The 12694-nt window shown below is 45.1% G+C and overlaps 1 protein-coding gene across 1 annotated transcript; it reads left to right on the top strand.

Moving 5' to 3' along the window:
- The first annotated feature begins 626 nt into the window (after positions 1-626).
- On the top strand, positions 627-12222 carry LOC132592992 (vomeronasal type-2 receptor 26-like). The gene is made up of 6 exons (XM_060281338.1): positions 627-706; positions 1217-1508; positions 9130-9357; positions 10316-10442; positions 11105-12000; positions 12127-12222. The coding sequence occupies exons 1-6, from the start codon at positions 627-629 to the stop codon at positions 12220-12222; spliced, it is 1719 nt and encodes a 572-aa protein (XP_060137321.1).
- Positions 12223-12694: the final 472 nt, after the last annotated feature.

Raw genomic sequence — 12694 nt, 5'->3', positions numbered from 1 at the left:
ATTGGAACAATATAGCAAAATCAAGAAACTTTTTTTTTAAAAAAAGTAATATTTTAGCAGTTTCCCTATTGCTGATGCGCCACAGACTCCAAAAACACTGCACAAGTGATTGTCTCCCCTATCATTGTGGAAAATTACAATAATCAATCCACCTGAGGGAACCACCTGATGCCATATTTGAGAAAAAGAATCAACAAGCAAGCCTGAAATGATTATAACCTCCTCAGTGCTCCACAGACAACTAGGCTGGGCTCTGTTACTTATCAGTTATCAGTTTCCCTCTTTCATATCAAATCACTGTATCTTATTTGGCATCAAAGGCATTCTGTTGTGATAGTGATCAAGTTACCAATAAGGTGGATACGTGTCCCTTAAAGTGCCTAATTGACAGAGTCAGCTGCCACCCAATTTGCCTTGTTCAGATCAGGTGGAGGAAAGTAAGAATACTCTAGAGAGAACCAGGGGAGTCCATGCAGAAAAGGGAATTTGCCATCAGAATGTTGCTCCTGCTGCTTCTGCTGCTCCCCAATCTGGTGTCCCAAGCACAAAGTGTTAAATGCACAATTAATAATTCTGTCCATGTTCCACACGAGTGGCATGAGCCAGGTGACCTGGTCATTGGGGCAATGGCGTCTCATATCTATTACATAGTCCCTGAATTATTCTTCAAGAAACACCCTTCCCAGGTCTTCATTGATTCTCCACTGTAAGTAACCAGTAATTAATATTATTTTAATTATTCCTTATATGCTATATCTGACTGAAAATAACTTCGATTGATTTGAAGGGGGGATAGCTCTAGAACTTTTTTAAAAAAATGTGTGGAGAGATTTTATATGGCATATAAGTGCCTACAGGCTATCTGCATACTGTCAATGAACAATAAGCTTTTTTTGAGTCTAATTGTGTAAAGAGAGATAGAAAAGGGAGTAGGAGAATGAGAAAAGAGATGGCATAAAAAATAGGAAAAGCATATAGCCAAGTAGTCTGGTACTCAGCTTTCTTGATGATACCGAAACATTGCTAAAGACATAGAAGATATAGAAGAAATGGGCAACAGCTTTTTTAACGACACAGTATTATTCTATTGCCTGAATAAATAAATAAACATTGCTGGCTTCACCCTCTCTTAATCAGAAGGCAGGTGAATCTCTCATATCTAGATTCTGTCCACTGTTTGATTTCCCCATCAAACAAAATATCATTTCATTTGCAGGGTGGTGACAAAGTTCTACCAGCATATCCTTGCCTTGGTGTTTGCTGTTGATGAGATCAATGAGAATCCCAGGATGTTGCCCAATGTCTCTCTTGGGTTCCACATCTATGACAGCTATTATGATTCCAAGATGACCTACCAAAACACTCTGGACCTGATCTTTAAATCACATCACTTTGTTCCCAACTACAGGTGTGGCATCCAAAAAAATGTAATAGGAGTCATTGGGGGACTTAGCTCTGATACTTCCTGGTGCATGGCAAACGTCTTAGGTCTTTTCAAGATTCCACAGGTAGAATATGGGTTTTGATAAACAGAGATTTCATACTTTCCTTGCAGTAGGAATCTACTGATTCATATATATGGAGTGAAAAAATAGACAAAGGGGGCATAATATGCATCTCCAACAATGTGTGTAATAGATATAACAGAAGATTTCTGTAAAGCTGCCAAGTTTGTAAAGGAGGCATCTAGACTCGTTCATATACATTAGTCCTGACTGCACTGCACTGGCTTGCTGTGAGCTTCTCAATATGTGATTTTGACATTGGCTTCATAGCCAAAAATAACTGAGAACACATTAACTAAAAATGTTCCTCCCCTTAAAAATCAAGATAGTCCTTTCCCAAAGTATGATGTTAATCAACATTGTTTACTTTCAGAGGCTAATTGAAAACACTCTTTTCTTGCTATTGTTCTGGCATTTGTCACCTGTCATTTCAGACAGTTATATACATAATGGTGTCACTATTGTGCTGCATTGTTGGATTTACTTTTAGTTGTTTTAATTAGTGCTGGCACAGTATTTTGTATTTTACTGATATTTTATATGATTTGGTTTATCGTGCTCAGAGAAGAATAGCATATACTATTTAGTGCAAATCTTCAGGATTTCCCAGGAAATCTTCCCAAGAGAGTTCTTAGTAGATAGAGAATCAACCTACCCCTACAATGAGCAGAGCAAAAGTACATGATCAACAATTTCTATCACTCCACTTCCATCTTGGAGTTTTGTTTAATCATCCACTTAGTATATTAACATTAGCCATGATAAATCCTCTCCTATTCCTGGATACAGAGGGTCGTCGTGGCTACTCTAGAGTAACTCCGCTTGAGTCTAGTTTGTCTTTAAAGACTTTTATTGTGCATAGTATTTACAGTGCATGACCTCTCAGTCCGAACCAGAATCCGGAAATTGCGTACGTCTCTTGGGGCACCCCAAAACGCCTCCCCCTTGACCTGCGTCACGGTCCTCTCCTTAACTCTTGCGCCGAAAGGAGCGATACCCTCTCAGCCTCCTCCTGGTCAAAGCGGTGTAATTGCTCTCCAGCATCCTGGAGCCCTTGCCTACATCTCTCCTCCCCTGAGCTTTCCCATCGTTCTACACGCTTGCTTCTCTCTCCCTCCGACTCCGAGTCTCTCCCTTCCCCCCTGGCTGCTTCAGACCCACTGCTGCTCCCTGTACTTGGCGAGGTGGATGTTAGGATGATGGGGGCTGGCTCCCTGTGGGGAATCACGCTTACACAATCCATATGTACAAGAATGAAGCTGTGATGATTCCACAATAATAACAATAAATATCTACAGAAACATTGAGGAAGGTTTTCTGTGTTTTCCTATAAAAGTTGGGGTTGGTGCTGTCCCTAAACTTGGTAAACGTTGGATAATAGATTCAATATATATCCAATATTTAAGTCTGTGCATGTGTGTGTGTTTATATTTGAATAAATTGGAATATCATGAGTTCTTGTTTCCACTTGGAAACATTTGGCTTTTGCTTTCTCCAGATTTCATATGGTTTATTTGAACCAGCCATAAATGATGGAACCAACTTCCCTTCCTTTTACCGCATGGTCCCCAATGAAGACCTTCAGTATCGGGGAATTATCCAGTTACTTCTGCATTTCAGGTGGAAATGGGTTGGGCTCATCACTCCAGCTAATGAAGCAGGGGAACGTTTCTTACAGACAATTGAGAAAATGTTTTTCCAGAATGGAATTTGTTCGGCATTCACAGAAAGACTTAACTTCAATATAAATTATAGCAGTAACAAACTAGAAATGCTGGAGGACTCACAGATTTTGATACCAACTTTAACAACCAGCAGAGCCAATGCGGTTCTTGTATACGGAGAAAGTAGATTTATTATATGGTTGTCAACCACTTTAAGCATAATGGAGTTCACTCAGCTACTATTTCATCAAAAGAAGTCACATGAAGCAAAAGTATGGATTACAGCTACCCAAATTGATTTCATATTATATAGCCTTCAAAAACATGTTAATATACGAATGTTTCATGGTGCTATATCCTTTGCAATTCACTTCAAAGAGATTCAGAGGTTTAAAGACTTTCTTCAGAGTATACATCCTCACTGGACAGACACAGATGGGTTTATCAAAGATTTCTGGGAAGATGCATTCACTTGTTCATTTTCAAATGCCACTGTGTCAGCAGGTGTTCGCGAATGTACTGGAGAGGAGATGCTGGAGAGCCTCCCGGCACCATTTTTTGAAATGAGCATGACTGGGCAAAGCTACAGTATCTATAATGCTGTTTATGCTTTGGCACATGCCCTAAATAGCAAACACTTGGCTGGAGCAATCAGCAAAAGAAGAGATGCTAAGGGAAAACTCTCTCCTCAGAATGTAAAAGCTTGGCAGGTATTGTTCCCTCTTACAAAGCATTCACTGCATTGATACATTATGTGAGTTGGCATTTAATCATCAGTAAAGAAATAAAAGTATAAAACTTAAGAAATTAAAAATAATCCTTAAGTAATTTTATCGTATCAAAGATGGGAATTATAATATTTCCTATTGCATGTTGAGGTACCTAAGACTTCCCACCAATAACTCACACTTCACACGGAATTTAAGTTTAAGGTTTTTGGCATTAGTTTTGGCCTCAACTTTATTTAAATACAACTGATGTGAGTGGTTGCTTAGGCATTGGTTCCCATGCCATCTGTCCCCCGCCTGGGACAGATCTGACTCCCCTAGCATACTGGGGAAGTCAGGATAGGTAAGCACCCTCTGAGAGAGGCCGGGGCAGGGTCACCACGCCCTTGACCTCTCCCCCAGATGCTGCCCGAGGCTCATGCGCAGTTCTAGCCCCTACTGGGGGTACGGACAAACATGTGGAGCCCTAGGATTCCTTTAACGGAATACCCCTAAAGGCAGCAGTAATTTTGAGGGGCAGGCCTAGCCAAATCCGTACCCCTCCACCATCCAATTTGAACCAATGCCTAACTGCCAACGACCTCCTAGAGCACGCCGCCAAACCACTCGCATCCCTAACCAATTCCTCAAGCTCCTAACTATATCCTGCAACCAAGCATCACTCCCCTTAGGTGACAGATGAACCCCATCATCCTGGAAAACTCCTTCAGCCTTATCTGAAATCTGCGGATGCTGAATAACAGACCCCCCTAATTCTAAGACACGCTTGGCCGCCGTGCTGGTGGTGCGCTTCCTGGCCTTTTCTGTAGCAGCTGGGCAATGGCTGCCCCGCCATTCTTTCTGTTGCAAAAAAAATGTGACCAGAGAATCTTAGCATCAGGCAAGATTGTGGTGCACAAGGAAAAACAATTGAGAGCAGGAAAATCATTCTCCCCCAAATGAATCACTATGGCAGCAGTGTGACCCTCTAGGACCACTTGATTCCGAATCAGCGGGAGAAATTCACCCCACTGCATCCTGCAAGTGGCCATCCAAGACACTTTTATGTGTTGTGGGAAGCCGAGACCCGGTCCCAGGCTGTACTCCCTTACTCGAATGCCAGCCCAGTGAACGATGCTGTGCCCCATAATCCAGATCAGCATTGGTGCTAAGCCTGAAGAAATGATAAAGCACAAGAACAACAAATCAACGACTCTTCTGCCCATAACGTTTATAAGCATCCGACTTCCTACGCCCCATATTTTTGATCCTGTCAACAGAAAGGCCCCAATGAGCAGCCGTTGTGGCCGCCCCAATACGAAACGAATGTGGAGCATAGTCTGAAGCAGGGAAACCACAGGCAACAATTACCTTGCACATCACCCTAGCAAATTGTTGGCACCCCAAAGCCCGCCCATTTTCATGTTTGAAAAATGGGCCATCGCCTGGAGGTCTCAAGGCCAAATATCGGTGGACATGCTTGACAGGACAGGGGCTCTCCTGACCAGTGGCTGGCAAGCGAATCAGCGCGCCTCTGCCAATCTGGTCTGTTTTTGAGCGCCGGACAGTAAGGGAAACTTCCGACTGAGAGATGCAAACATCCTGAAGGAGCAAGCCCCTGGGGGGGCCCGCCCTTGACTCCTCTAGTACCACCTCACCTACCCTCAGGGCTCCAAAAAATGCTACAGAAAAGGCAGCAGAGAAAAGCCTGGCCTCATATTTAGACCAACAAACGACTTTTAGCTTTGACCGCATCTTCGACAGCAAATGAAAAGTTGCCTGGCCGGGGTCCGAGGAGAGCATAGCCTACCCCAACCTTCTAACGCATTGCGCACTACAAATTTGGAGCATGGGTCTTTATTTAAAAAGGACTCAGAGAAAAAAGAAATAGCCACTGACTGAATTCTCAGGGTCCTCACAGACCGGTCCAACTGAAAAAGGTGTGCCAAATATTGCAACACCTGAGCCATGGATGGGCGGGAATCGACCCCCACGGCTGAGGACCGCGAGCGAAACGCCAATAAATCAGCCCAAGCCTTCTGATAGGATCTAAGGGTAGAAGGGGAAATTGAGGCCGCTACTCCCTGCAAGACTAATTGCTGCCAAGGTTCCAAAGATGTTCCGGGAAATACTCCAGTTGCGGTTGGGCATCCGGAGCCAGGGACCAGAATTGCTCCATCTGAAAACGGGACAGAGCATTGTCAATCTCATTAGACACACCCGGAATGAAATGAGCCGAAAACACTATATTGCAGCGCAAACATTGCAGCACAAAAGCCCGTAACAGTGCAGAGACCCTGCCCGACTAAGTGGACTGCTTAGCCAGCACATTTACCACCGCCTGGTTATCAGACCAGAAACACACGCGATGGTTCCTGAAGTCCTCTTCCCAAATATGAACATCAACTGCAATGGGGAAAAAACTCGAGAAAGGTTAAATCCTGCGTGACGGCCCCGCCCTGGCACTCTGCAGGCCAGCGCTGGGCACACCATTTCCCATTCCAGAACAACCCAAAACCCAAAGATCCAGACACATCAGAATGAATCTGAAAATCAGCATGCAGATTCAAAGTGTCCTGCCATAGGGAAATGCCATTGAAATCCCTCAGGAACTCAAGCCACATTCTAAGGTCTGCCTTCTCCCCACTGGACAGGCACGCCCTATGGAATGGTGCCCGAAGCCCAGCCGTACGTCTGCTCAGGCGGGTGCAAAAGGGGCGCCCAGGAGCCAACACCCTACAAGCAAAGTTTAAATGGCCCAGCAAGGACTCAGGGTCACCTTGGGGAGCAGGAGTGTTTCTTCAATCACTCTTTTCGAAGTTCAGATCTTATCCTCGGGCAATCGCGAAGTCAGGGCCACTGTATCCAACTGGATACCTAAATAAACCAGGAGCCCATCCAAACCGGATCCAAAGCGAGCCAAGGCTTCCGGGTCCCCGGCAAGGCTCACAATGAAGGACTCGACCCAACACAGGAACCAGGGGTGCGGGCAAACGCAAGTCCTGTGATGGACCCCTGATTGGTCTCTTCCCCAAACTAGAAGCCGCAGGCTGAGTCACAGCCTGCTTCAACACCATACTAAAATATATAATAAAAAGGGTTAGGCTAGCAAAGCAATCAAGCCAAACTCAGAAACGAAGGAGCCAACCGTCAACCATAAAGAAATACAACAGATCATGCTTCCCCAAAACTCCTACCTAAATCCAGGAACCAAAACAAGTTAATTTCTAGAAAAAGGTGCAATAACTCAACTTGCCACCAGGTGGTACAATGTGACTCCAACAGCACAAAAGGGCGCTCCCGCCAAAACTGCCCAGCAGGGTGACTGAGCAGAAGCCAGCAGACCCAGCCAGAGGCCCCAAAATGGCGGAGCCCCGGATGGCCAAGCAGGAGGGGACAGAAGGCCTCAAGGAGGGGGGGGAAACCCTTTTTCTTTCTTTAAAGCACAGAGGAGCAGGAAGAAGAGCTCCCCAACTGGCTGGTGCGTGCGTTCGCCGAAGCCTCCTGCACGCCCCACAGAGCTACCCGCGACCCCTGGGTGCAGTGGGGGGGTGGACTAGCTCAGCAGAGCCTCCACAGGCGACCCCCCACCCCCAGGAAGCCTCAAACACCATCAGGGGCTCAGGGGTGCAGGAGAAGAAACAGCGCACGGCACCAAGGAATGCAGCCGCGTGCTCGCCTTCTGCCCGGTCAAGCCCCGCTAAAACAGCCCAGGAGGGCCAGAAAAGCCCCCGGGTGGCCCCTCTACCTGGTCAGGCTCCAGATGAAGGAGCCCTGAAGCAACCCACCAGCCGGGTAAGCGAGCCGGGGGCAGGGGGGAAGGGGTGAGGAAAGGTCCACAGAGAGGGGGGAAAGGCAAACTCAGACTTAAAAGAAAGCCTAAATTTTGAAATAAAAGAACCAAAGGAATTGGGTATTATTTTAATTTAATAGGGAAAGAGGGAAGGCAATGCACGGGTAAATTGCAATCATTGCAGTTACAATACATCCATCTCCAGTAGAAGCAATGAGATCTGTTGCAAGCACCAAAAGCGAAAGCTGCTTGCCCCAGTATATATAGGCTGTGGCTGTCAATCAAATAATTGCAACATAACATTCTCCCCAGCAACAATACCCTCAGTGGCCATCCAAACTGACCCGCCCAACAAACCAGGGAACGTCTTATTAACCCTTCCGCAACCCATGCTCTCCTTAAGGGGAGAACCTGCTTAATGATACTAAACAAACTTCAGATGACACAGTCTTTCAGAAGCAAAGGTCTACCAACAACTACAGGTAACTGCAGCTTTGCCAACCACCTTCTACACCCTGCAAACGCCTCCGTTTTCTCCCCTGTTGCCTCCCCATATCCCTCCAGAATTCTCTCTGTCTCTCTTACCAGTCCAGTTACCCAGCGGTGTAAGGTTGGAGGCCGGAGTCCATGGCCCCAGGCCCATAATTCTGAGGGAGCACAACCAGGACCCCAACCCCAGGCACTGCCTTTTGCAGTCTTCCTCATACCCAAGAGAAAACAGAAGAGCAGCCCATCAGGGAGCTGCCACTACCTGGGCACATCCTGGAAGGTCCCGTCCCCAAATCCTCATCTTTCCCTGTCTGCCCACCACTAGGGGTTTCTGCGCCCTGAGGCCTCACTGGTAGGTCCCCACAAGAGGCTAGCAACTGTGTGATCACTGTCTCTAGACCCTGATTTTATCCTCTTGTGCCTCTAAGTCTGGATTGCAGTCTTCCACAGCCTCTTCCTGCTCCCTTAACCCTGTTGCCTCTTCTGTTTCTGACACCTCCACCTCCCAGTCTGCTCCCCCTTTCCCACTGAACACTCCTTGTCATCCCACCACCAATCCCCTGGCTTTGAGCCTCCTTTCCTTGGGGTGTCCCTTTGGGTTTCCCCAGCTTCTGCTTCCTACCACTCCACTGCATCCAACATCCAACCATGCACAAATACACTCTATAAACAATGGAAAGGTCCAGTCAGATGTTCTCATGTTGCATTCCTGTCCTTTAGGATTATAAACTCCCATCTCTTCTCTTACATGACTTCTCAAATTCCTTCCCTTTCTTGGATATTGACAAAGGCTGCTCACAAGCAAGCAGGTCTATGCTCTGAGCTCTCCATAATATCATCATTATGCAAGTCTGTTGATTTTTGAATTGGCACTGATTCATGATTTCCTACTCCTGCTGTATGTGCAACTAAAATATGGATGCTCTCTGTTGTGAACTGAAGTGCTTAACTTTGATTCTCTTTCCACTTAGCTCCACTCATTCCTGCAGAGAATCTCATTCAACAACAGTGCTGGGGATGAAATTACATTAAATGAATATGGAGAATTAGCAGCTGGCTTTGATATTACTAACCTGGTCACTTTCCCAAATAATTCGTATGTCAGGGTCAAAGTGGGAAGTTTGGATCCTCAGGCCCCTCCGGGCAAAGAGCTCACCATTAATGAAGACGGAATCAGATGGCACAGGCGCTTCACTAAGGTATGGGAAATAAATGCACAGTCCCTGAAATGCCATAATTTGTGGTTATCCACAATATGGGATGCAACAAAAGCACTTCATACATTATTAATTTTGAAATTCACTAGCACCTGAAACCAGTTCAGACTCTAGTGATGAGTTTGAATAGAAGAGTGCTCCCAGACCTCTTGCTTCAAATAGAATGCAACTCCTCCCAGAACAGGTCAGGCATAGGAACCACCCACCCAAAGCATTTCTCTCTGAGACAGGATGTGGCCCAACAGGAAACCACAGCCCAAAAGTCATGGAATGATTTAGAAGCAGAAGAAGAGGAAGAGGAGGAGGAGTTTGCATTTGATTTCCCGCTTTATCACTACCCGAAGGAGTCTCAAAGCGGCTAACATTCTCCTTTCCCTTCCTCCCCCACAACAAACACTCTGTGAGGTGACTGGGGCTGAGAGACTTCAAGGAAGTGTGACTAGCCCAGGCTCACCAAGCAGCTGCATGTGGAGGAGCAGAGACGCAAATCCAGATCCTCAGATTACGAGTCTACCCCTCTTAACCACAACACCACACTGGCGCTCCTAGTACTAGTTTCTTGTACTGACCCTGCAGGTAGGAGCAGAACCACTATAATGGCTTACCTTTAATTCCTTGAGCCACCACAAAAAACCCCACTTGATCTCCTTGAAGCAAATGCCGTTAGGTGGTGACTCCATCAAAAGTCAAAGCCAGGGGTGAAATTACACCGAATTCTAAGACAGCTGTAAGGTCCAGGTATGAATATTGAAATCTTCATGTGTTTGTATGATGCTTCGAACAGCAGCTTTTTACCACACTGTATGTGCCACTTGTGTACATATGGATCATTTCACGCTATTAGTCCTCCTATTTACTGTTAAATCACCTGATATTGGATATTTGATAAATTCCCCAAAACAAGATCTTAATATTAAACTCTTCCTATCTCTTTGGATAGGTGCCACCACATTCTGTATGTAATGCCAACTGCCTTCCTGGTTACGGGAAGAAAAAGAAGGAGGGGGAGAAGTTTTGCTGCTATGATTGTGATCGATGTCCAGAAGGAATTATTTCAAATGAGAAAGGTTGGGGATGACATCTTAAGATACTGCAAAAGCTCTGGGCTCCTGTCAATATTGTTGACATTAAACTGCTGCAGGAGAGAAGTCTTAAATTATTATTATTATTAGTAGGAGTAGAGGTAGATGTATTGAGAGAAGGCTTAAATAAACAGATGTGTTGTTCTCATTGTTTATAGATACCATCAATATATTTTTATCTTTAAAACATCTTGAAGATTTCTATTTTAAGTGGAAGCTAATATATTTTACCTCCAAATTCTACAAAATTAGGGTGGGCTAGAAGTGGTGCTTTCTACTCTAAGAATTAGGTTGTTTGACAAGAGGGTGAAAGTCTCATTAAACGTGCCTTTCTGGGCTCCTAAAATTTCAGCTGTAATTTATTTCTTAATCTGCTGCCCAGTTAATTGGGTTCTAAGAAAAAGCAGGGGGACTGTAAGAGCAGATGTCCTCCAAGTAGAAAATTCCGGATTTGATTCATGAGATTTATTTTTGATGCCTCTAGTTTAAAAGCATTTGGGCTTGAAGCTCTTAAACATTTTTAGGTAGAAAATACTATGCTAGATGGATTATTGATGAGGAAATACTTTAAAATAGTTTTGGATGCTTCAAATTGTAATGCATTTTTTCTTTGTCTTCTATCTAATATGAAATCAATTTGTTTTCAGACATAGAAACATGTATCAGTTGCCCAGCAGATCAGTATCCAAACAATGACCAGGATCTATGCATTCCGAAGATTCCAAACTTCCTAGCCTTGGATGAAACCCTGGCCATTGTTTCAATTTCCTCTGCATTTCTATTCTCTCTGATCACAATTCTGGTGCTTGGCATCTTCATTAAGCATCGCAATACAGCCATAGTCAAAGCCAACAACAGAAGCCTCACCTATGGTCTCCTTATCTCCCTCCTCTTGTGCTTCCTCTCTTCTTTGTTGTTCATTGGAAAACCTAATAAGGTGACCTGCCTTCTCCGACAAACTGCTTTTGGCATTGTCTTCTCTGTGGCCCTCTCCAGCATCTTAGCCAAAACCATATTGGTGGTTTTGGCATTCATGGCTACCAAACCAGGAACCAATATGAGGAAATGGGTAGGCAAAGAACTGGCTTATTCCATTGTCTTTTCCAGCTCCATTGTTCAAGTTGGGATCTGTGTCCTCTGGCTGGCAACCTCTCCCCCATTCCCAGATGTGGACATGCACTCAATGACGGAAGAAATCATATTTCTTTGTAATGAAGGGTCAGTCCTCATGTTCTATTGTGTTTTGGGCTACATGGGCTTCCTGGCCACTGTCAGCTTCACGGTGGCCTTTGTAGCCAGGAAGTTGCCTGACACTTTCAACGAAGCCAAGTTCATCACCTTCAGCATGCTGGTCTTCTGCAGCGTTTGGCTCTCCTTCATTCCAACCTACCTGAGCACCAGAGGAAAATACATGGTGGCTGTGGAGATCTTCTCCATCTTTGCTTCTGGTGCTGGGTTACTGGCTTGCATTTTTGCCCCTAAATGCTACATTATTGTGGTGAGGCCTGACCTGAACAAAAGAGAGCAGCTGGCCCAAAGAAAGGTATAAATGACTGAAGAATTTTTCTGTTGGGTCTGAGGCTACAAGGACTTGCTGGCTGGTATCACTTTCTGGGTCTCTACTCCAGATATGTGTAATGTTTACTCCTTTCCTTTTTCATCTCCCAAGGATGTTCCGAAGGCAACGGGTGCAGATTTTTTCTCAGGCTCTACACCCAAAGCCCTTTTCACAAAGGAGCAAAGCTGTAAAGCAGTGGTGGTTTAAGTTCAAAGTTTCCTTCTTCTAGATGGGCTCCCTTCCTAGGTTTACGAGACCCATCTCCCCCTCACGTCCCTCTACAGCACCTGAAGTAGTCACCTTTTTGAGCATTGGACCTGTTATTGCTCTCACCCACTCAATCAGTCTGAACCTGGTTTTGCATGCAGAGAAATTTCCGAACTCATTGAGGATTTGAGGCCCATTGGCTGCCCTCTCCTGGTTTAGGCAGCCAGTTGAATCTTTTTTGTGGGGTGGCCGCTGTTGCATCTTGACAGCTTCTAGGATCCACAGGTGAGAGCTGAGTGCAGCGTGGGGATCAGAGGTAGACAAACTACCCCAGAAGGAGCATGACTTGTTACCCGCTAGAGTTACTACCCTTCCCTAACACTCCATACTCCTCTGTCGTGTATTACTGTGTATTTAAAGCAAATGGAATCTTAATAGAATAACTGTCAGCCTTTTAATTTAGAAATGGTTC

The sequence above is a fragment of the Zootoca vivipara genome, chromosome 13 (genome assembly GCF_963506605.1).
Source record: "Zootoca vivipara chromosome 13, rZooViv1.1, whole genome shotgun sequence".
Taxonomy (NCBI): Eukaryota; Metazoa; Chordata; class Lepidosauria; order Squamata; family Lacertidae; genus Zootoca; species Zootoca vivipara.
The sequence above is the reverse complement of the archived record's forward strand: the minus strand, read 5'-3'. Positions and strand labels throughout refer to the sequence as shown.